This window comes from Mustelus asterias, chromosome 9 (genome assembly GCF_964213995.1).
Source record: "Mustelus asterias chromosome 9, sMusAst1.hap1.1, whole genome shotgun sequence".
In the NCBI taxonomy this organism is placed as follows: Eukaryota; Metazoa; Chordata; class Chondrichthyes; order Carcharhiniformes; family Triakidae; genus Mustelus; species Mustelus asterias.
The window spans coordinates 101,289,919-101,315,065 of NC_135809.1; the positions used below are offsets into that span (position 1 = coordinate 101,289,919).

General features: G+C 42.0%; 1 protein-coding gene across 2 annotated transcripts in view; it reads left to right on the forward strand.

Moving 5' to 3' along the window:
• Window positions 1-25,147, forward strand: part of sbf2 (SET binding factor 2) — a 555,079-nt gene that overhangs the window by 193,729 nt on the left and 336,203 nt on the right. For both annotated transcript variants that reach the window (XM_078220692.1, XM_078220693.1), the window contains exon 3: window positions 23,333-23,470. In XM_078220692.1, coding sequence (XP_078076818.1) covers window positions 23,333-23,470 — 138 coding nt within the window. The remainder of the gene's footprint in view (window positions 1-23,332; window positions 23,471-25,147) is intronic.

Consider the following 25,147-nt stretch of genomic DNA (forward strand, 5'->3'; position numbering starts at 1 on the left):
TTGCAATTAAAAGCAAAAGAAAAATAGAGAGAGGGAAGAGAATAAGAGAGTGCATTAAAACTTCAGGAACTGGAAAGAAAATTTCAACTTGGAATAGTGGATATTCAAAAGGTTAAAACTGAGAGTAGCAGCAAAAATGGCAGATGATTTTGAATTGTTCAGAAATCGAGGTTTGGTTTTCGGCATCAATTTTAATTTGTGAAGGATAGAAACTGGGGAAAAGAGAAATCCTCAGGTGGTCAAGGCAAAGGAGATCACAGTGGAGGTGCTAAGGATAGTTTACCTCAAGTCAAAATGGAAAAAAGGATGGAAGAGAAATAAAAAATCTTAGATGTTTTCATTGTAATAAAGTTGGACACATTCAGACGCAGTGTTGGTGGCTTAAGAAAAGCACTGGGAAGACGGATGTGGTGAAACAGAATAAACCGGTGGGTTGTGTTGAGGTGGCAAAGGAAACCACGGTTGAAGCTTAGAATGTACAGCCTGTATAGAGGCTGGTTGATAGTCAAGTGCCAGATCTTCTTAAAGAGTTTATTTATGTGGGTAAAGTTTACTCGTGTACAAGGAGGAGTAGGTAAAGAAGTTTAAAAAAAATAAGGACTGCAGGATCAAGTCAGTCTTTAATGGTGAGAGATGCAGCAATATGTAGTTTGGAAGGAGTATTGCCAGAAAGGGTGGTAATATGCGGAATTAATGGTGAAAAGAATAGTGTTCCATTATCAAAGGTAAGGTTAGAGGGTCCACTGAAAAGTGGTGGTAGGAGTAATGGATGAATTACCTTTTTCAGGGATACATTTTATCCTGAGTAATGATATAGCTGGATCACAAGTGGGAGTGATGCCTACTGTGGTTGAAAGGTCAGTGGAAAATCAAACAACAGGTATTGCAGGAAGCATAGTCTGGGATGTTTCTCGACTGTGTGGTAACAAAATGACAAAACCATAGATTGAGACAGGAGGAGAAATAAAACGGTAAAGATAAGGAGGTTGATGGTCAGTTATCAAACAATCTTTGACCAGATGGTTGATGAAGAACAAGAACAGGTGGACGACGAAGCAGATATCTTTAGTTCAGGAAAGTTGGCAGAATTGCAGCAGAAAGGTGCAGAGATAAAGCAGTTGTATCAGAAAGCACACACACAAGAAGAATGAGTGTATACTGGAGCGTTATTACATTAAAAATAATGTATTAATGGGGAAGTGGAGACGGTTACATATTCAGGCAGATGAAAAATGGGCAGAAGTTCATCAAGTTGTTTTATCGCTAGGTTATAGAAAAAAGGTGGATGGATCAGTTTTCCATGCTCAATAACAAGTTATATCTGTTATAGGGTGGCATGGTGGCACAGTGGTTAGCACTGTTGCCTCACAGCGCCGGAGACCTGGTTTGATTCCCGGCTTGAGTGACTGTCTGTGTGGAGTTTGTATGTTTTCCCCGTGTCTGCATGGGTTTCCTCCCACAGTCTGAAAGACATGCTGGTTAGGTGCATTGATCTGAACAGGTGCTGAAGTGTGGCGACTAGGGGAATTTCACAGTAACTCTATTGCAGTGTTAGTGTAAGCCTTACTTGTGACTAATAAATAAGCTTAAAAAAATTTCGAGTTAATTCTATTCCCTGTATAATTTGAAATAGTATAAAACACTGGTTTGGCCTCAAGTGGAGCATTGCATCCAGTTTTGGGCAGTTTAGGAAGGATGGGAAGGCATTAGAGGATGCAGAAAAATTTAGGCGAATGGTTCCAGTGGGGAACACCTTTATTTCCATAGATTGGGAAGCTTGGACTGCTCTCCTTGGAACCAAAAAGGTTGAGAGGAGATCTGATAAAAGTATTTTAAATTCTTCCCATTGAAGGAAGGATCAAGAACCAGGGGGCACAGTTTTAAGGTAATTGACAAAAGAAGCAATGACGACATGAGGAAACACGTCACTGCATGGCTATGGGGAAAAGGTGTGGGTATGACACTAGGTGAATTGCTCCTGCAATGAGCCAGCATGGACATGATAGCTGAATGACCACCCTCTCTGTTGTTACCATTGTATGATTTTATATTGAAGCATAACCAGACAAAATAGAATCCAGTGATCCTTAATAAGAATGTTTCTGCTGTGAAAAGTCTCCTGAGATTTTGGAATAACATCTTTCACACACCGCCTATGGGACCTAGAAACATTGCAAGATGGCGTGTGGTCTCATAATGTGCCAAAGTGATGCATGTCTGGTCTGTGCACCCAGCACTACTGAAATCTTCCTGATTGCAAAAACAAACCTGATAACTTTCTAAAGTATGCTGAAATTATTACTCACGTAACTAGATGTCTGTGGGGTTGATGGAATAGAAATCACATCACGATTCAGTAATGATGCATTCTGGTTATAGTTAAATTGCTTGTAGGTCATAATGGTATTGTTTCAGTTACATGTCATGTCCTTTAAAGTTGGTTTTGTAAAATTTAAGGAAAGTTCTTGGACGTTTGATTGCCTCTTAGTTTTACATGAATGGCTAACTATTGATTAAATAGACTTGGGATCAAAAATGTTGATGTGGAGATGCTGCTGTTGGACTGGGGTAAGCACAGTAAGAAGTCTCACAGCACCAGGTTAAAGTCCAACAGGTTTATTTGGTAGCACAAGCCACAATCTTTCAGAGCGCAGTTCAAAAATGCTGCCAAGTTATTTTGCCTGTCTGCCTAACTACCTCCTTCCACCCTTGGAATCAAGATAATCCAGCAATTCCCATCATTGGGTATTGTGGTGTTGATATGCCTTTTTGTTGCTTCTCACAATTATTCATACAATTTCCTCTGCTCTGACATTTCTCAGACACAATCTAGTGGAGCTACAGCTTTGTGTCTGATGCCTTTGACATTATCACACAGGATTCTGGAGCAATATGACCTGACCAGCTTTATCCCATGAAATTGCAGTTATCTGGCATTTTGCCTAAGAACTTTGGCGTTGTCCCCAACATGGCACATGACTGGCTTTTTAAAATAATCTTGCAATGATGATTAGTCTTATATGGCAATATCTTGTTTCTTATTTACTGCTGCTCTCTTGTGAAGTTGCTTCTCAGCATCTATGACAGGATCAAGAACCAGAGTGCACTTTGTTAAAATCCTGTATCATTGACATACTGTGTCTGTCACTTAAGCTTTTCTCATGAAAGCACATCGGTCTACATTTTAATAGTAATTTTTAAATGTTGAATTAGAAAATATATATAAATGTATGAAAAATATATATAAAGCCAGCAAAAAGTTGCAATTTACAACTTGAACTCTATCTTTCACAATACCAGAAATTTCTCAAGGATTCCCAAGTGATCAAATTTTTGTTGACATTTTTCACTTTAGGATGCGATGCAGCAGAAGCTTGTCCTTAACATTATTTGTTTGGCAGCTGACATTGACCTTCTGACCCCATATCTTCTCCCTCAAAAAGATGATCTGCTTCTACCTCTTGTGATTTGCCAGGAGCTGGGGATTGTGCGAGATGGGGTGGAATTCCCTCAGTTCAATAACTCAGTTGTCCAGATACAGTATAAAGGTGAATGTTTATTTACAGGTCTTCAGACACTCACAAAAACAGGAAAGAAAAGGAAGCTAGCTTTTCCTTGAGCCTAACTTTACACAGTTCTGCACACAGTAAGTCCTTCCATCTCCCAGACAGCTGCCTCTCATTCACAAGTGGGCTTCTCCCCTTGTCAGGGTCCAGTACTTGCTTATATAGTCTAATAAGGCTGCATAGCTGATCCTCGTTGCACTGATTCCCCATCAGTCTGCCATGTGACTGCCTATGGCTATCTTGGTAGGGAAAGCTTTTAACTAGAACTATTAGGAGGTAAATACTGCTGTTCCAATACATAGCCCCTAGTGACAGCACACTCTAATATTGTTCTCTGCTACCCTTACCTCAGCACATCTGCTAAAACCCTCGTGCATTCCAGAACTCTTCTGGACGCCTTCCTTCTACTACTCTGCATATACTTCAGGTCATCTGTAACTGTTGCCTGGAATCTGTCCTATACCAAGATCTGCTAACTCATCTGATCTTTCCTCAATAACCTACATTAGCTCCGAATTCCCCAACAGCACAAAACTTAAATATCTCTCTTTGATTTTAATCTTTCAATTTTCTGACTCCTATCTATCTCTCTCTAACTTCCAGTCATACAATTCTTCTCTCCACAGCCTCTTTTTTATCAGCCTCTTATGCATGCTTCTTCCCTTTGCCCAAGCATTGATGACTGTGTTATCAACTGCTTTGGATCCTCTGAAATTCTATCCTGAAACCCCTCCACCTATCCTCCTCATTCTCCTCAAATCCACCTCTTCGGTCACCCGAACCAATTGTTCCTTATTTCTTATTTTGTTCACCTTTGGCCTCCGGGAGATGGGTTGGTACTGTTAGGGACCAGATCAGAAACTCCAAGGTAAATTATTAAGTTAGTCTTGACACCAACTTTTTTTGGTTTTGGCATTAGTACAAGCATAAATCGTTTCACTCCAGGTGTGATTTTACTGACCCTCTAGGAAGCTTTTATTCAAACAAGCTTTATTTACTAACATAGTTAAAATATAACAAAAATAATCAGCATAATATTTACCAATTGAAATACTTAAATGTGGCAAAGTATAATTCTTAACTGCTAGCGATCTCTATAGTTCCAATTTAAGCAATATCCCCAAAAATATAAACCCCTCTACAGAATCAGTTAGCAAAAACATGCAGGGTTATGTGGGGTACTAGTCTTTTAACACCTCTGGACAGAAATACAGAAAGATACCTGTCGTCTGACTTCCAGACAGCAGCCTCCAGAGAAAGATCTATCTTCAAACAGCAGAACTTCAGGAAAATAAACCTATTTTCTGGCAGGTTCCAGACTCCAATCTCCAGAGAGAGTCAGACAGACAGCTACTGCATTGTAAAGATTCAAAACAGCAACTGGCTGCTTGTTTTTCTCTATAAGCCTAGCTCTGCCCAGTCACATGATTTACTTGTCCATCAACCTAATCAAGCCCTACTCTGAAATGCATTAGCCCAGATTAAAACAAACACTGCAAAAATTAGGATCAATTATGCTTCTGCACACTCAGCATTTGGACTTCCGGTTTTAGACAAAATGGCGCCGGTTAAATTTCCAAACAAAAATCCTTCACAAGAAACATGACACATTTCTTAAAGGCACAGTATCGTCACAGTACAGTTTCATGTACTTAGCGAGCTAAATATATTTTGTTGCATGTGGTAATTGTCATTGTAATGCCAGGTTTCAACAGCATGTTTTAAAGTGTCAGTATTCTGCTTCTTGGCTAACTGAGGGAAAATTTAAACTAGTTGCCTACACAGTTAATTTTATATACTTAGCTCTTACTTAGCCCCTGTTTCTTACTAGCACTGCTTAAAATACAAAGTTTGAATTGAATATTGGTGAGCAGTGTGCAGGTCAGCATATTTTGATCATGTAATATCAATTGACAGCTCTTTTTACAGTCAGCATTAGAGAGTGCAGCATTGTTGACAGCACCATCCATTTGGTGAGGTTTCAGATTGAGGTCCAGTCCAGCAATTGGGTTAGACATTAAAGACCCTAAAGCACTATTCAAAGAAGAATAATGATGTGGATGACATTAGAATAATGACGTGTGATGATCTCTCTACCTGAATTAGTTTGTAGAGTGTTTAGCATCATTGATTATTTGTAATTATATTGATAATTTTGATTATTAATAATATTGATTATTTGTAATTATCTCTCTGCCCTAAATTATCAGTTTTTAGGTCATCCCTTTACTTGTTATACAGCCTGTCGACACTTTACACACACTTTGAGACGTAACTGCTTGTAGTTATCTATTAGCACTCGTGATTAACTGTGTAAAGACTTGTTATTCAGCCGGCCTACACTGCACTACACTGTCTTTTCTTATCTGTTGACACTCTTGATTACCTGTGTGTGTGTTGGGCTATCATCACTCCGCTCATGTATTCTGTGTCTGCCTCTCTCCACTTCACCTGACGAAGAAGCAGAGCTTCGAAAGCTTGTGATTTCAAATAAACCTGTTGGACTATAACCTGGTATCATGTGACCCCTCATCTGGAATAAGAATGAGCTATCAACTGCCATCACAGAAAACAGATTGACTTTATAGTTAACTCAGAGAAAGACTTGCATTTATATAGTGCCTTTTTGGCCTTGGGCATCTTGATGTGCTTCACAATCAATTAAGTATAGTTACACTTGCAGTGTAGGAAATGTGGCAGGCAAACTGCCCACAGTGATGTCCCACAAATAGCAATGATATAAACAATCAAATAATCCGTTTTGGTCTTTGGTTGAGGGATAGATATTTTCCAGATCTCCTGGGTCTATGACATCCTCCAGTGCACATTAGAAACTACTTTACTCTGTAAACAATTTATAAACAATCATGATATTTCAAAATAATTCACTTTTGTGAGCCGATTTTGAAAAATGTGATCAGGCACTATTTAGAATTCTGAATTTGAGAGTCATTGTGTGTGTTTGTTTTATATTCATTAATATCATTTGTGTATATATTTATTTATATTGTCACAAACCCAGCTGATACCTGTGAGGGTGTCCCAACCTGGGACCCCGGTTCGTGGTGGTGTATAATTTTGTTTACTGGAATGGTGTGGGGAGCATGTGCGAGACCCAGTGAGAACAATAAACAGTCCTGTTGCAGTATAACATTTATTGAAGATTATTTATTCCAATAAACAAAATACACACATACGTGAACTGGATTATGATGAACTAATACAGTTACGTATAAGATCTACTGAACTCAACCACACAGTTTAAGTAGAAATTACCCTTATTGATTCAAACTACATTTATGAGATCTGATTTCTTTCGGGATTTCCCTCTTCCCAAACAACATCCAATAGACCTATAAGTAAAGGACAGCTTATAGTTACCATACTGTATACAATTGAGGAGTTATTCTGGGGGATGTCTCTTGGTTCAGCGAATATATGGTTTTAACTGCCTCCACAAAGCTTTCTGCACTCTTGCTTCTGGTCTGCTAGAACCAATTTACAGGCTGCGAGGTGGAATCTGCCCCTCAGGCTTCTAGATGGATACTGCCTCTCTGCTTCCACAAAAAGGTTGCCAGTTATACTGTTATTTTCCTTTGATGACACTCTGTATATTTGTTGTCTATTCCCTCTGCTTCTGTAGTCCTAAACAATTAACATGTGTATGCTGCCCCAGGAAGGTGCAATCACCTACCCAGAGTGTTTCCTATTTGCAGCATGGTGTATTCTTCTGGTCTGTCTACAACTGCTAATGCAGTCATAAAGGTTTACAGCATGGCAGCAGGCCCTTCAGCCCAACTTGTCCATGTCACCTTTATTTTTTACCACTTAGCTAGTCCCAATTGCCCGCATTTGGCCCATATCCCTATATACCCATCTTACCCATGTAACTGTCTAAATGCTTTTTAAAAGACAAAATTGTACCCACCTCTACTACTACCTCTGGCAGCTCGTTCCAGACACACTCCACCCTGTGTGTGAAAAATTTGCTCCTCTGGATCCTTCTGTATTTCTCCCCTCTCACCTTACACTTCGGTCCTCTAGTTTTAGACTCTCCTCTCTTTGGGGAAAAGACCTCATCTATGCCCCTCATTATTTTATAGACCTCGATAAGATCACCCCTAAGCCTCCTATACTCCAAGGAAAAATGTCCCAGTCTACCCAACCTCTCTTTATAACTCAAGCCATCAAGTCCTAGTAGTATCCTAGTAAGTCTTTCTAGTTTAATAATATCCTTTCTACAATAGGGTGACCAGAACTGTACACAGTATTCCAAGTGTGGCCTTACCAATGTCTTGTACAACTTCAACAAGACGGCCCAAATCCTGCATTCAATGTTCTGAGCAATGAAACCAAGCATGCCGAATGCCGTCTTCACCACCCTGTCCACCTGTGACTCCACTTTCAAGGAGTTATGAGCCTGTACCCCTTGTTCTCTTTGTTCTATAATGTTCCCCAATGTCTTATCAATAACTGAGTAAGTCCTGCTTGGTTCGATCTACCAAAATGCATTACCTCGCATTTATCTAAATTAAACGCTATCTGCCATTCATCAGCCCGCTTGCCCAATTGATCAAGATCCCATTGCAATCCTAGATAACCTTCTTCACTGTCCACTATGCCACTAATCTTGGTGTCATCTGTAAACGTACTAAACATGCTTCCTAAATTCTCATCCAAATCATTAATATAAATGACAAATAAGAGTGGACCCAACACCGATCCCTGAGGCACACCGCTGGTCACAGGCCTCCAGTTTGAAAACAACCCTCTACAACCACCCTCTGGCCTCTGTTATCAAGATGTGGAGATGCCGGCGTTGGACTCACCTGAAGAAGGGGCTTGGAGCTCCAAAAGCTTGTGTGGCCTTTGCTACCAAATAAACCTGTTGGACTTTAACCTGGTGTCGTTAAACTTCTTACTCTGTTATCAAGCCAACTTTGTATCAAATTGGCTAGCTCACCCTGGATCCCGTGAGATGCAACCTTATACAACAACCTACCATGCGGTACCTTGTCAAAGGCATTGCTAAAGTCCATGTAGAGAACATCGACTGCACTGCCCTCATCTACCTTCCACTGCATTGCCCTTGTCTACCGTCTTGCTATTGAGACTCTTATCCTTGAAATACCTTTTTGAAATGCTGGTGACCTTTAACCAGCTGGCACATTCATGACAATATTTGCAAGCTAAAATCTTTCAGCTATGAGCAACAGATGTTGATGCATAAGCAATGCCTATAAACAAGCAAACCACAAAGTTAATTACTTTTGAGTTTATCTAGAAAGCAAAATGAATTTCATGAATTTAAGGATTCAAAATTGCATGATGCAATATTATTAACAAGTCCTTGTCCAACTTCAGGAATTGAACATAGAAATCTAGGCTGGCATTCCAGTATATTACTGAGGGAGTGCTGCATTGTCAGAGGTTCCGTCTTTCTGGTGAGAGGTTAAACTGAGGCCCCATCTGCTCTTTCAAGTGGCAGAGAGAGTAACAGATCTCACAATACTAATTTGAAGAAGAGTAGGGGTGTTATTCCTTGTGTCCTCATCTCTGTATCCCTTAATCAACATCACAGGTTTATCTGCTCATTATCACATTGCTGTTATGGAGCTTGCTGTGCACAAGTTGGCTGCTTAGCTTCCAACAGCGACTGCACTTCAAAAGTACTTAGCTTTGAGACATACTGAGGTTATGATAGGCACTAAATAAATGCAAGTCTTTTCTCTTTTAAATCGTTGCACTTGATGGCCTGTGTGACCACGAGACTGCCCCATAATTCGGCCTTTAATCCCATGTCCTGGGTTAGGGCAGTATCAACTTCACCATTCCCACAGTCTCGTCTACACCACCACCACAACAACACTTCCCTACAGCAAAGTGCTCTTTTTCTTCACCCAGAGGTGGTCATCCTGTTGGAAATCAAAATAATGGGACGTAACATCCGAGCTCCCCAGCATTGAATTGGGCGGTAGGTACCCCAAAGATGCGCTAGGGAACCCCTCTTAGAACTTCACAGATAAAGGTTTGCACAGAGTTGTCCTCTGTGAAATTGCCTCTGCATTGGGATCCATCCAAAAATGTGGTTTAAAAGGCAAACCCTGGATAGTTCCGATAGGGTTACTTACACCAATAGTTACTCAGAAAAAGTTAGAATGCAAACCTCTTCTAACTTCAGGGTAATTATTGTAAGTACCTAGATTCTTCCCCCCCCCCCCCCCCCCCCCCTCCAAATTCTTTCCACTTATCTTGACATTTACTTACCAGGCCTGTCAATATCAATAGACCTTTGGATCTTTAAACTTACCTGATTCACAGCAACGAGTGCCGTAAAAAGGGAGCATTTCCTTCACTTCGATGGAGCTGGGCTTGACGCTGGGCCTCCAGGACTGCTGTGCTGCCAAATATGCCCAAGCCATCAGGAGGTGCATCAATGCCAGATTCATTAGCCGCACTCACAAGACAACCCCGAACGTCACCCAAGCACAACGCAAAGCCATCCGCGCTCTCAAGACCAACCGCAACATTGTCATCAAACCAGCGAAGGAGGGGCCACCGTCATACTGAACAGAACGGATTACTGCAAAGAAGTGTATCGACAACTGAACAACGAGGAACACTGCAGACAGTTACCCGCAGATCTGACCAAAGAACACACCCGTCAACTCAACACTCTGATCAAGACTTTTGATCCGGACCTTCAGAGCACCCTCTGTGCTCTCATCCCACGTACTCCCCGCGTTGGAGATCTCTACTGCCTCCCGAAGATACACAAGGCCAACATACCCGGCTGTCCCATCATATCAGGCAATGGGACCCTGTGTGAGAACCTCTCCGGCTACGTCGAGGGCATCCTGAAACCCATTGTGCAAAGAACCCCCAGCTTCTGTTGTGACACTACAGACTTCCTACAGAAACTCAGCACACATGGAGCAGTTGAACCAGGAGCACTCCTCGTCACAATGGATATCTCGGCACTCTACGCCAGCATCCCCCACAACGATGGCACTGCTGCAACTGCCTCAGTACTCAACGCCGACAACTGCCAATCTTCAGATGCAATTCTACAACTCATCTGCTTCATCCTGGACCACAACGTCTTCGCCTTCAACAACCAGTTCTTCATCCAGATACACGGAACAGCCATGGGGACCAAATTCGCACTTCAATATGCCAACATCTTTATGCACAAGTTCAAACAAGACCTCTTCACCGCTCAGGATCTTCAACCGATGCTATACACTAGATACAGTGATGACATTTTGTTCCTTTGGACTCATGGCGAACAATCATTGAAACAACTATATCATGAAATCAACAAGTTCCATCCCATCATCAGACTCACCATGGACTACTCTCCTGAATTGGTTGCATTCTTGGACACACGCATCTCCAACAAAGATGGTCACCTCAGCACTTCACTGTACCGCAAGCCCACTGATAACCTCACGATGCTCCACTTCTCCAGCTTCCACCCTAAACACGTTAAAGAAGCCATCTATATACACAGGATCTGCTCAGATGAGGAGGATCACAACAGACACCTACAGACGCTGAAAGATGCCCTCATAAGAACAGGATATGGCACTCGACTCATTGATCGACAGTTCCAATGTGTCACAGCTAAAAACCGCACCAACCTCGTCAGAAGACAAACACGGGACACGGCGGACAGATTACCCTTTGTCGTCCAGTACTTCCCCGGAGCAGAAAAGCTACGACATCTCCTCCGGAGCCTTCAACATGTCATTGATGAAGACGAACATCTCGTCAAGGCCATCCCCACACCCCCACTGCTTGCCTCAAAACAACCACACAACCTCAAACAGACCATTGTCCGCAGCAAACTACCCAGCCTTCAGGAGAACAGTGACCACGACACCACACAACCCTGCCTCAGCAACCTCTGCAAGATGTGCCGGATCATTGACATGGATGCCATCATCTCACGTGAGAACACCATCCACCAGGTATACGGTACATACTCTTGCGACTCGGCCAACGTTGTCTACCTGATACGCTGCAGGAAAGGCATGGTACATTGGGGAGACCCTGCAGACGCTACAACAACGGATCAATGAACACGGCTTGACAATCACCAGGCAGGAGTGTTCCCTTCCTGTCGGGGAACACTTCACCAGTCACGGGCATTCAGCCTCTGATCTTTGGGTAAGTGTTCTCCAAGGCGGCCTTCACGACACACAACAAGTCAGAATCGCTGAGCAGAAACTGATAGCCAAGTTCTGCACACATGAGGACGGCCTCAACCAGGATCTTGGGTTCATGTCACACTATCTGTAACACCCCCCCCCCCGAATTGCCTGGGCTTGCAAAATCTCACTAACTGTCCTGGCTGGAGACAATACACATCACTTTAACCTGTGCTTAATGCTCTCTCCACTCTTTGTCTGTACCTTTAAGACTTGATTATCTGTAAAGACTCTCATTCCAACCATTGTCTTGTAAATCGAGTTTGTGTCTGTATATGACCTGTTTGTGAACACAAGTCCTCACTCACCTGATGAAGGAGCCTGAGACTCCGAAGGCTAGTGCTGCCAAATAACCCTGTTGGACTTTAACCTGGTGTTGTGAGACTTCTTACTGTGCTTAACCCCAGTCCAACGCCCGCATCTCCACATCATGGTTGCCAAATCTGGCCAGTGTGAGTTAGAAGGTCAGGTGAGACAGACAAGGAAGGGAATTTTGTGTAAGGAATTGGGCATGGAGTAGTAATCCGATGCTAATTGCCACTCTGTTAGGTGTTTCTGGCTCATTATTGCCGACTTTGAAGAACTGCACGTGCATGTAGCATAAGAAATAAGTCCATTAATGCTTTGTATATCAACTTAATGAGCTGGATGCTGTTGAACAAATGGGAGCAGGTGCTTTTAAGTAGATTTCTTTGTGATAAAATATTTATCAGCAAACCTGAGGGCTTTATTTAAAAAGAAATCTCTAAGATATGGGTGATTGCTTGACTAATGCTGGTGCCAGGAGACATTCTGAAATTGATTATCAAGGATAAGCTGCTTGATGGTTTAGGCCAGAGTCAACATGAACTTAAAAAAGAATCATGCCTGAACAATCTAATGAAATGTATGATAAAATAAGGCATTGATAGGATTGTAATGCCGATGTTGTTTATCTGGACTTCTCTGTTGTTCGATGTCAGTTTCTCATGAAAAACTAGGTGGGAAAATTAGCAGGCAAAGTCTTGAAAGTAGTGTTTTGGATGGATTGCATCATGCCTCAGGATAGGAAATGCAAAATCTGTGTCAATTGGGCATACTCTTTTGGGTGGGTGGGGAGGGGTGGGAGGTTGCAATTATGGGGATGTGATGAATAAGGTCATGAATGACTTGGCATTAGGACTGGTATTCTACATTCTTGTAAATAATCTGAAACACAGAAACTTCAGTTTAAATTTTCTGGTCCCACTCACTGGAAATCGTCGCGGGTGGAATGGAAATTGTGGTGGACCAGCAAAAGGTTCTTTTACTTTGGGTGGCCACGGGATCAGAAAATCCTGCCCTTCGTTTCTACATTTGCAACATGATCACAGAATCACCAGGTAGTTAATACTGTGGCAGATGGGGGACAAAGTACAGAACAATTTAGATTGTATGTTGGTGATAGACCAACAATTGGTAATTGCAGTTTGTTGAAAAATGTGAAATCATGTCATTGGGGGTATGAAATAAGCAGAGATTGCTGGGTTAATGAGGAAATAGTGGTTAAAAAATCACTTGAGAAATGGATGTGAAAATCCTCGATAAATCACTGTGTCTCCTGCCAACGTAATATGACCATGCAAAATGACCTCTAATACCTCTTTGTGCATCTACACTGGTCTGCGCATACTCAGAAATCCAATGACGTCACTGCTGGAGCCTACAGTCTGGAACTTAGTAGCAAAGGTGAAAAGAATGAGGGGAGGCAATATAGTCAAATACTCATGGCAACCTACTTACATGATTGGGATAATTAGACAGACTTTCGAAACACTACCCAATATGACCAGTAAAATATCTCACAAGGAAAAATATTGCTTTCCTGTTTGCAAACCCTTCCCTCCTAGCCCCTTGTAAAAGGAGTTTCCAAAATTTATCACTCAGTCAGGGATAGAAATTCACAACATTCTCTCCTGCTTCCAGGGCCAGTGAATTCTGCGAATGAGGTCTGCTGCATATTACTGCCTTATAAGATGGCAGCTGCTAACTTGGGTTTGCTATCAGCATTCAACTACGCATGTACGGCTTTGGCAGCAAAAGCAATCTCGATAAATCAATGCTGTTGTCAGCAAAGTAAATGAGTTGTTTGGCTGCAGAACGGATCATCTGTCAATTAAAGAAGGGTGCCTTATCTTTGTATAGAACCTTAGTTGTATTACACCAGGACATTTTATATTTAGTTCTGGAACTTTCAATACAGGAAGGTTGTAGCTAAACTGGAAAATGTGAATAGAGCAGTTGGAATCATGAGACAACTGGAGAGTAAAGCACTCCTTTGGAGAAAGCCATGCGTTGTGGAAATGTCACAGGGCTATTAATCCAGAGACTCAGGCTAATGCTTTGTGGTTCAGAACCCACCATGACAGTTGGTGGGATTTAAATTCAAGTAATATATCTGGAATTAAAAACCAGTCCCTGTATTGGTCACTGTGAAACCATTGTTAATTGTCATAAAAACCTCTGGTTCGCTATTAACCTCATCCTCTTCGGTCTATTTGCCGCAGTTGAATCTTTTGATGTGAAGGCGAAGTCCCATCTTCATATTCCATTGTATTGTGTGGTACTATCACCATGCTGAACAGACCTAGCTGTTCAAAACTGGCCATCCATAATGTCTGTGGACTGGAATTGCAATGAACCACAATCCATAACCTCTTGGCTCGACATATCCCCCACTCTACCATTATCATCAAACTGGTGGAATCAACCCTTACTCAATAAGTAGTGCAGGGGGGCATGTCAGAGCAACACCAGGCATGCCTAAAAATGAGACGTCAACATGATAAAGCTACAACACAGAACTATTTACATGCCAAACAGCGGAAGCAACATGCTTTAGACAGAGCTAACCATCCCACAACCAAAGGATCAGATCTAATCTCTTTAGTCCAGCTACATGTCGTGAATAGTAGTGGACAATAAAACAACTAACCAGAGGAGAAGACTCCACACATATCCTCACCCTCAATGATAGGGGGACCAAGCACAACTGTTTGTTCATTCATGGGATGTGAGCGTCGCTGGCTAGGCTAGTACTTATTGCTCTTTTGCCTTTGTGCTAAGTTGTCGGTAAGCCACCTTGAGCAACTGCAGTCCAATTGGAAAAAATGAATAGAGCAACTAGAGAATAAAACACTCCTTTGGAGAAAGCCATGCGTTGTGGAAATGTCACTGGGCCATTAATCCAGAGGCTCAGACTAATGCTTTGTGGTTCAGAACCCACCATGACAGTTGGTGGAACTTAAATTCAAGTAATATATAGTAGCCACAGTTCCAGGATTTTGACCCAGCGACAATGGAGGAATGGCGATATAGTTCCAAGTTAGGTTGATGTGTGGCGAGGAGGGGAATTTAAGGTTGCTGGTTTGCCCATGTATCTGCTGCCCTTGTCCTTTATAGCTGTCTGAGCTTGAGGGGTTGGAAGATGCTGACAAAGGAGCTTGGTGAGTTGTAGAAGTGTAAAAGACAATGCTGGAGTATTTACATCCATCTTCACCCAGAATTTGTCAAGTGGATGATCCATCTCGGCCTCTTCATGAAGTCCCCAGCATCATTACCAGACTTCAGTAAATTTGATTTACTCCAACTGGTATCAAAAAACAGATGAAGGCACTGAATACTGCAAGGGCTATTACTACAAAGATAACATTCTGGCTGTAGTACTGAAGACCTCTTCTGTAATTAGCTGCACACCTAATTAAGTTGTTTAGTATAGCTACGAAACTGACACCTACCTGGCAATGCTTGGGTATGACCTGTTCACAAAGAGCAGGACAAATTGAATCAGGGTACTCTCTCAATCTTCAGCAAAGTGATGAAAAGCATTGTTGATTGTGCTATCAAGTGCCACTTGCACAACAATGAATTGCCTACTGATGCTCAGTTGGTGTTCTGCCAAGACCACTCAGCTCCTGACCTCATTACAGCTTTGATTCAATCATGGCCAAAAGAGTTGAAGGCGAGGCGAGAGATATTTCCCTTGACATCAAAGCAACATGTGACCAAGTGTGTCATCAAAAAGCCCAAGCAAAACTGAAGAGTTAATAGGAATTGGCAGGGCAATTCCACTAGTTGGAATCGTACCTTGCACAAAGGAAGATGATTGTGGTTCTTACAGGCATTGACCAGAAATTTAATTCGACCAGTGCTATATAATTATGGTGGCTACAAAACAGGTCAGAAGCTAGGAATTCAGAATATCTTCATTCCCAAATCCTGTCCACAGATCAGACATCTGATAGGCGACCATTTTCCCGGATTAATACAGCTTCATAAACAGTCAGGATCAGCACCATCTTGGACAAAGCAACCCACTTAATTGGCACCCCATCACTACGTGAAAGATTCACTCCCTCCACCATTGACACACAGTGCAGCAGTATGTGCCATCTCTAAGATGCACTACAGCAACTCATCCAAGTACCTTACAAACCTAGAAGGACAAATGCAGCAGGTACCTGGAAACACCACCCAACAAGTTCTCTACCAAGCTAATGTTGCATTTTGACTTGAAACGATATCACCATACCTTTGCTGTTTCTGGGTTAATTCCCTCCCCAATGGCACTGTGGGTGTACCTACATCACATGGGCTATAACAGTTCAAAAAAGTGGCTTGCCATCATCATCTTGAGGGCAATTAGGGTTGGGCAACACATATTGAGCCAACGATGCCGAAAGACTGTGAAAGAATATAAAATGAAGATAGACTTAAAGAACTGAAACACTTCTCTTTGAAGCAGGAAAACCTGAGTTGGCATATTGTGATGGTCTTTAATTAGGCGAAACTATATAGAGCAGGGTTTCACAAACTTTCCAGCCATGGAACCCTTTTGACCACTCGAGTACTGACTGAGCCCCTGAAAAATATTCTTATTAAACTAGAAAGAGTGCAGAAAAGATTTACAAGGATGCTACCGGAACTTGATGATTTGAGTCATAAGGAGAGGCTGGATACACTGAGACCTTTTTCCCTTGAGTGTAGGAGGCATAGGGGTGATCTTATAGAGATCTATTAAATAATGAGGAGCCTAGGTCAGCTAGATAGTCAACATCTTTTCCCAAAGGTAGGGGAGTCTAAAACTAGAGGGCATAGGTTTAAGGTGAGAGGGGAGAGATACAAAAGCGTCCAGAGGGGCAATTTTTTCACACAGGGTGGTGAGTGTCTGGAACAAGTTGCCAGAGGTAGCGGTAGAGGCGGGTACAATTTTGTCTTTTAAAAAACATTTGGACTGTTACATGGGTAAGATCAGTATAGAAGGATATGGGCCAAATGTGGGCAATTGGGACTAGCTTAATGGTAAAAACTGGGCAAAATGGACAAGTTGGACCAAAGGGCCTGTTTCCATGCTGTAAACCTCTGACTCTGACTCTATTGCATTGGAGTTAAACGCAAAAAAATGATTTTTTGCTCAATAGGTACAAATATACAAAAACCTAATTTATATAAATCTTTTCTATTTCATTTATGTGTACATTTATTAAAAAGTTCTCTTATTTAAAAAAAACTACTCAAGCCTCTCCTATTTGTCATTTTTAATTGGAGGAGTGCTGCCGAAAAGCTGGATTTTCATATCAAACGTGCGCACATGCACACGCACATGCTCACATGCACACTCACATGCACATGCTCACATGCACACGCACATGCTCACATGCACACGCACATGCTCACATGCACACGCACATGCTCACATGCACACGCACATGCTCACACGCACACGCTCACACGCACACGCTCACACGCACACGCTCACACGCACACGCTCACACGCACGCACACGCTCACACGCACACGCTCACACGCACACGCTCACACGCACACGCTCACACGCACACGCTCACACGCACACGCTCACACGCACATGCTCACGCGCACATGCTCACGCGCACATGCTCACGCGCACATGCACATGCGCACACGCACATGCGCACACGCACACACTCTCACCTCTCGGGCTCACATGCACTCTTACACACATGCTCTAACTCTCACTTCTCTCACTTGCATCTCTTTCTCGCACATACCTCTCCCCCTCTCTCACAAATCGTACTCTCCTACATGCACTTCACTCTCTTACACACTCGCACCTCACTCTCTTACACACTCGCACCTCACTCTCTTACACACTCGCACCTCACTCTCTTACACACTCGCACCTCACTCTCTTACACACTCGCACCTCACTCTCTTACACACTCGCACCTCACTCTCTTACACACTCGCACCTCACTCTCTTACACACTCGCACCTCACTCTCTTACACACTCGCACCTCACTCTCTTACACACTCGCACCTCACTCTCTTACACACTCGCACCTCACTCTCTTACACACTCGCACCTCACTCTCTTACACACTCGCACCTCACTCTCTTACACACTCGCACCTCACTCTCTTAGATGCGCGCACACACAAACGCTAAACCCTTTCACATGCCGGTGAGTCCCATTTGCCCTGCATCCTGACCCTTGCCTTGTTTTCTAAAAAAACCCCCTGCCACTCTTGCAGGTTGATAGCTGCCTTCTCTCCACTTATCCCTGCTGATGGCTTCCTCCTTGCAACTCCCACCCACTGATGATAGCCTCCTCTCCCATACTGCCGCCTGATGATAGCCGCCCTTCCCCCACTCCCCCCAACACTCTGCCATCAGCACATCCCGTCGCTCGGCTGCCCGCTCTCCCGTCGTCATTCCCCCCACCCCCCCAGCTGCCATTGCTCTGCCCTGCCCTTGCACGCTTGCCCTGATCTGGAAATATGATGACTTATTTCATGCTCGTCCAATCAGGATTCCGTGAAAAGCCAACCTCAGATTAGACAAGCAGCTTTGTGCCATTTTTCAAATTTTATGCATCAGCCTAGGGGCCTGCCGTGGCACCCTGGGAGTCCCCTGTGGAACCCAGTTTGGGAAATTCTGATAGAATATTGACTAAATTAATCTGAGGTGGCTAGTTTCGAGCAGCTGGCAGGACAGCATTAGTTCTTTGAGACTGGTTGGTTTTTGAAATAGACTACCAAAAAACGTAGTAGGAGCAAATGGTTTAGACCATAGTGGTTAGCACTGCTGCTTCACAGCTCCAGGGTCCCGGGTTCGATTCCCGGCTCGGGTCACTGTCTGTGTGGAGTTTGCACATTCTCCTCGTGTCTGCGTGGGTTTCCTCCGGGTGCTCCGGTTTCCTCCCACAGTCCAAAGATGTGTGGGTTAGGTTGATTGGCCAGGTTAAAAATTGTCCCTTAGAGTCCTGAGATTTGTCGGTTAGAGGGATTAGCGGTAAAATATGTGGGGGTAGGGCCTGGGTGGGATTGTGGTCGGTGCAGACTCGATGGGCCGAATGGCCTCCTTCTGCACTGTAGGGTTTCTATGATTTCTATGACCTCTTCAGGGTTATGACACCTTGAATGCCCTTGGTTACAATTGCTTGGATAGCAGGAAAGTCTTGTCAATAGACATGTGTTCTTTTCAGGTATTGAAATTCTCTGTGTTTCTGTAGTTGAAAGATGCCGCAGTTGCTGCTGAGACAGGGCTACGGAAGATTTAAAAATGGTCAAACTTACCAAAGCCACTGTAAAGTGATTTTTGGTTATCTGTTTGTATTGTGTATAGTAGTTGCAATGATTGCACCAGAACTTTGCAGGAATATGGACTTCATTGGAAGTGATTTTTCAATTACACAGTTGAGCTGTATTAATTGAAGATGTTGAATAGATAGGACATCTCCAGGTAGAAATTGGACTGGTATGTTACAAACTGTGGAAACCCAAGTAGTTCAGAGTCAGAGTTGGTAAATGTACTGTTTTGTGACCAGTATCATAGAAATCATAGAAACCCTACAGTGCAGAAGGAGGCCATTCGGCCCATCGAGTCTGCACCGACCACAATCCCACCCAGGCCCTACCCCCACCCCCACATGTTCCAAAACATCCGAATACTCATTTTCACATTGTTATTTGGTGACCCAGCTAATGTAAAGGAAATGGAAATTTTAACATTTCTGAAGGACATCAATCATGAGGTGATCAAGATCGATACAGTCAGGGATTATCAAGTACTTGAGACGAGGAGCCAGCTTTATAATGTCGAAAGGCTCAAATCTCAAAAACTTCGGGAACAACTAAAAACAAATGAATTGGGTGTAAGAGCAGTGGAACCCCTTTAAAGAAATAATGCTCGCCATTCAGGATAAATATATTCCTAAACCAACAAACAATCATAATAGATGTGATACTAAATGTAATGAAACATGACTCTAAAGATTGTGCAGAAAGATTAATGGGTTCACTGGGATGCATATAAGGAAATGCTGACACAAGAGTTGGGCAAAAAAAGATACAGAAAATTGAAGGTAATGAAGGCTAAAGATGACAGCAAAATACTCATAATAATGCAACAATGAAAGTTAAGAGAATGAAAAAAAACAAAAGTCAGAATAAATGCCTAAAAATATACAAGGCCTTAAAACTGGGGATGAAGACAAAAATATTTAATATTTAATCATCTCATTTAAACATAATCCCCATGGATAGGTGGTATTCATTTCAGAGTACTGAGCAAAATTAGAAAAGAGATTTATGAAATATTTACAATCATCAGTGACGATGCTGGAGAGGCCCTAGTAGACTGGAAACAAGGAACATGGAGAAGGACACAGTCTCAGGACAAGGAACCTATCTATCATTTAGGGCTGAGTTGAGAATTTTGCAAATCTTCGGAATTTATTTTACCCCAGAGGGTGTGGATTTTCCATTGTTGAAGATATTTGAGACTGAGATAGGAAGAATTTTGGTATCTCAGGAAATCGAGGGATATGGGGAATTAGCAGGTTAGTGGAGTTGAAACTGAAGATCAGCCATGATTATATTGATTGGTACAGCATGTTTGACAGTGTCCATGTGGTCTACGTCAGCTCCGATTGTCCTTATGCAGGCTAACAGGAAAATTGGGCAACAAGATCCTGATTTTCATGTTTAATGTAGAAGCTGCAAGTTGCTGTCTGATTTAATGCTTAACAACAGGTTGATTCTGGTAGTCTCACTGTTATTCTTACTGAAGAATCTAAGTCGTTGCAAAAATTTTTGAATATATGGGCAGGTGTTGAAATATAGTTCTTTGTTCCATCAGTTTAAGATATACAACATGCTGGGAAAATACATGAAAGAGCAATCTTCAGCCAGGAATTCAAAGCAGGCAATAGTATATAGCAGATCAGAATATAACTTCTTTGCTACCTGTGATTTGTTTATTGATGATTTTTTAAAAAGTATTTATATATCTTTCATGACTTCAAGCCATTCAACTATCTTTCATAGCCAATGAAGCACTTTCAAAGTGTAATGGATGGAAATGTTTCAGTCAGATTCTACAATGCAAGGTTCCATAAATAACAGTGATAACTGATCAGATTATTTTAGTTGATTAATGGATGAATATTGGTCAGGACAGCAGGAGAGCTCCCCTGCTCTTTTTTTTAAAAGAGTGCTTGATATATTTTACATCCATTAAGAGAGCAGATTGGGCCTTGATTTAATGTGTCATTGAAAATGGTAAGTCTGAACACTGCAGCACCCCCTTGGTGCTGGACTGAAGTGTTAGCCTAAATTATGCACTGAAGTCCTGTACTGAGGTTTGAACCCACAACCTCTGCTTCGGAGGTGAGAATGCTACTACTGAGCTAATGACATCTGTTAGTTGAATTCAAACTGATATTTGAAACTGAAAATGAAATGGACTCATTAAGAGATTAATCTTATTTCTGTTTCTTAAATAACAAAAATCTAGCCAGTCTGTTTAATGTGTTTCTCCTTCAGAGCAATCTATCTTGTTCACTTCCTAGTTTCAAACACCTGTGTTATGAATGAGCACGAACTTTCAGGAACTGTGGCCCACGGGAGATCATTCCCAGACATCATGTTGTGCATTAAAAATGTATTTCTATTCTTCAAAATACTTCTTGTCACCCATTACTGTGTATATTAGCCGATTTTAGACATAACAGAGAATTGACAACTGGTATTTCAAAATGAGGGATATGTTTGAAAAATGTATTTGTTAATGGCAGCACATATGGGTAACTTATTTTCTACCTTTCTGCTTTGCATTAAAGTCTATAGTTACCCAAAAACAGAGAATGCTGTAAAAATTCAGGTCTGGCAACATCTAGGGAGAGAAAACAGAGTTAACAAACCTATATTTCTATAACAAAATCTATATTTACACAAATTAGTTGCAATTATAAAGTGTGATGCATGATTCATTTGCTTTTACTGTATCAGCATTGTTTTAAATATATTTTTGTTGCCTTTACTCAAATGATCAAAATGTAACAGATATTTGGAAATTAGCTGTTCAGTATAAATTGCTCACAAAAATACCTGCAAGTACAGTACTTGAACTATTTCCCCCTCTTTCATGTAATGTCTTTCCCTGTAAGAGGATGTGTAATAACATCTTTCTGCCCCCACCAATTTTCTGAGGTACACCTGAGAAATCTACTTAGCCTTCGGTTTTTCTTTTCCATTTGCCTTCGTTTGTTGCCTCCTAACACTCCTTTGTAGCGTACTTCTGCAACTTGTGTCCTGGCATGCTCATCTGATTGCAGTTCAGAAATTACAAAGTCAAGATCAGACAAAATTAGTAGCGGCACTAGTCTAAAAACTATTGGATTTTGTTGCGGATTCTAACTTGATCTTTAAAGGGCCTTAACAAAGGCCGTTTACTAGTCTGACCTCTTTCCTTACCAGGTTTAATCTTGTCTCACATTTTTCCAAATCGCAAAAATAAATAGTTAAGAACTGGCATTCCAAGTTTCCCTTCTGAGATTTGGGATGTCCTCACGTTGAACATCAGCGGGGTTCATAACAATATGTTTATCTAATGTTGCATGTATATCTCTGAACTGTTACTTGAAATACTTGCATAATAATCTTGGCCTCTGGTGTTTTTGAAATTGCCTTGTTTATATTGGGAAGGTTGTACATTACTGGCAGCAAATTAGGAAGATTGAAAAACATGAATCTCAACTTTAAACTGCAACTTCTGCAAGTTCCCTGCTTCCCTGTTCAAAACATTTGTATAAAAAAAACTGCATCACTGGTCTGGTGGAAAGAGGGGAACAGAAAGACCTTTTTGTTTTTAAAAGAAATAAAACCAAGAATGTTGGAAAAATGCAGCCGGATCAGGTAGCATTTGTGGAGAGAAACATAGTTTATTTTTCATGATGATGATTTTCAAAACTTGAAAGAATCTTTTCCAGTTCTGAAGAAAGATCATCAACCGGAAACATTCGGATTCTTTCTCCACAAATGGTGCCTGACCTGCTGAGCATTTTCATCTTTCTCTTGTTTATTGTTCAGATTTCCATCGGTATTACAAACTTAAAAATGCAATTTAATCTGCGCATTAGTATTTCTAATACTAATTTTAAAACATTGTCAAACAGCATATGTTCCACATATTGGTTCATACAAAATTTCAAATGAACTTTGGATGAATAAAGTTGTGCCCTAACTGTGTTCATTATTTGTTTTTAACTCTAGTTTTGTCAACCTGGTGGCTGGCAACTGTCCACTGAACGAAAGCAGCCGACATATTTTGTGGCGGTTCTGACAGACATTGACTCAGATCGCTACTATTGTGCGTGTCTAACTTTTCATGAAGCAGAAATTAATTTACAAGTAAGTATGTTCAGAGAATTTCCTATTTACTTTGTTATTTCAGAGTATGTGACAGCTGAAGATACAGCTGCTAGTACTAGTGTAAAAGAGAAGGGTCGCACTATGGGTAGCCTGAGGAATGAAGGGCTCAGGGCAGTTGTAGAGCAGGGAGGACTACAAAGATAGGGAGGGGCAAAGCCACAAAGGGTTTTTAACACCAGGATAAGAATTTTAAATTTGAGGCTTTAGTTCAGAAGTAGGACTTGATGCAGGATAGGAAAATGGCAGCAAGCTTTTGGATGAATTGAGGATAGGCGGCTGACTGGAGGCGACAAACACACGAATGAGAATTGTATTGGCAAATGGTCTGAAGTAGGGGTGGAAATGATATAATGAAGGTGGAAGTAAGTAGTCTTTGTGATAGAGAGGATATGTAGTTGGAAACTGATTCTGGGTTCAAATAGAATCATAGAAAAAAAATCATAGAAACCCTACAGTGCAGGAACAGGCCATTCGGCCCATCAAGTCTGCACCGACCACAATCCCACCCAGGCCCTACCCCCATATCCCTACACATTTACCCGCTAATCCCTCTAACCTACACATCTCAGGACACTAAGGGGCAATTTTTTTAGCATAGCCAATCAACCTAACCCGCACATCTTTGGACTGTGGGAGGAAACCGGAGCACCCGGAGGAAACCCACGCAGACACGAGGAGAATGTGCAAACTCCACACAGACAGTGACCCAAGCCGGGAATCGAACCCAGGTCCCTGGAGCTGTGAAGCAGCAGTGCTAACCACTGTGCTACCGTGCCGCCCTTGACACAGGACACAGGTTGCAAATGATTTTGCTCATCCAGAGACACTAGCCAGGATAGAGTTTTAGGGATTATAGAAATGATAGTTGGTTCCACTCGGCAGGCAAAATTCTCTTTTTGGGAACCCATTCGTCCCCCTCACCTTTGCATTATTTTTTGTGTGTCTGAAATTTGGTATTATGAAAATTGACAGATCATTTCTTCTAATGCTCTGCTGTCTTATATGGGTGTCTCTGTTTGATTCTCCATTTCAATTATTGCTTTAAAAATCCTGCATGAGCCATCTGTTGCACACATCTAACAGGTTCGCTCATCTTTCAGAATATTAAACTCTTAAGTGCTTCTCCTTGAGACTGCTGCTGAAACTGTCGATCGTTCTCAGTTTTTCGAAGTCCTGTATCAGAAATTTCCATTCCTTCACTGCAGTGCTCACTTGCTACATGGGAGTTAGGTAGATTAGCATCAGTGTTTATACAAGTGGATGGCACGGTGGCACAGTGGTTAGCACTGCTGCCTCACAGCGTCAGGGACTCGGGTTCCTTCCCAGCTTGGGTCACTGTCTGTGTGGAATCTGCATGTCCTCCCCGTATCTGTGTGGGTTTCTTCCAGGTGCTCTGGTTTCCCCCACAATCTGAAAGATGTGCTGGTTAGGTACATTGGCCATGCTAAATTCTCCCTCAGTGTATCTGAACAGGTGCCGGAGTGTTGCAATTAGTGAATTTTCACTGTAACTTCATTGCAGTGTTTGTGTAAGCCTGCTTGTGACTCAAATAATAAATACATTAGCTGATTCTATGGTGAGCTCAAATTTGAAAGAAATCCTTCCCCTGAGGGCGAGGCAGGGGCACAGTAGTTTTGTTACTGGACTAGTAATGCA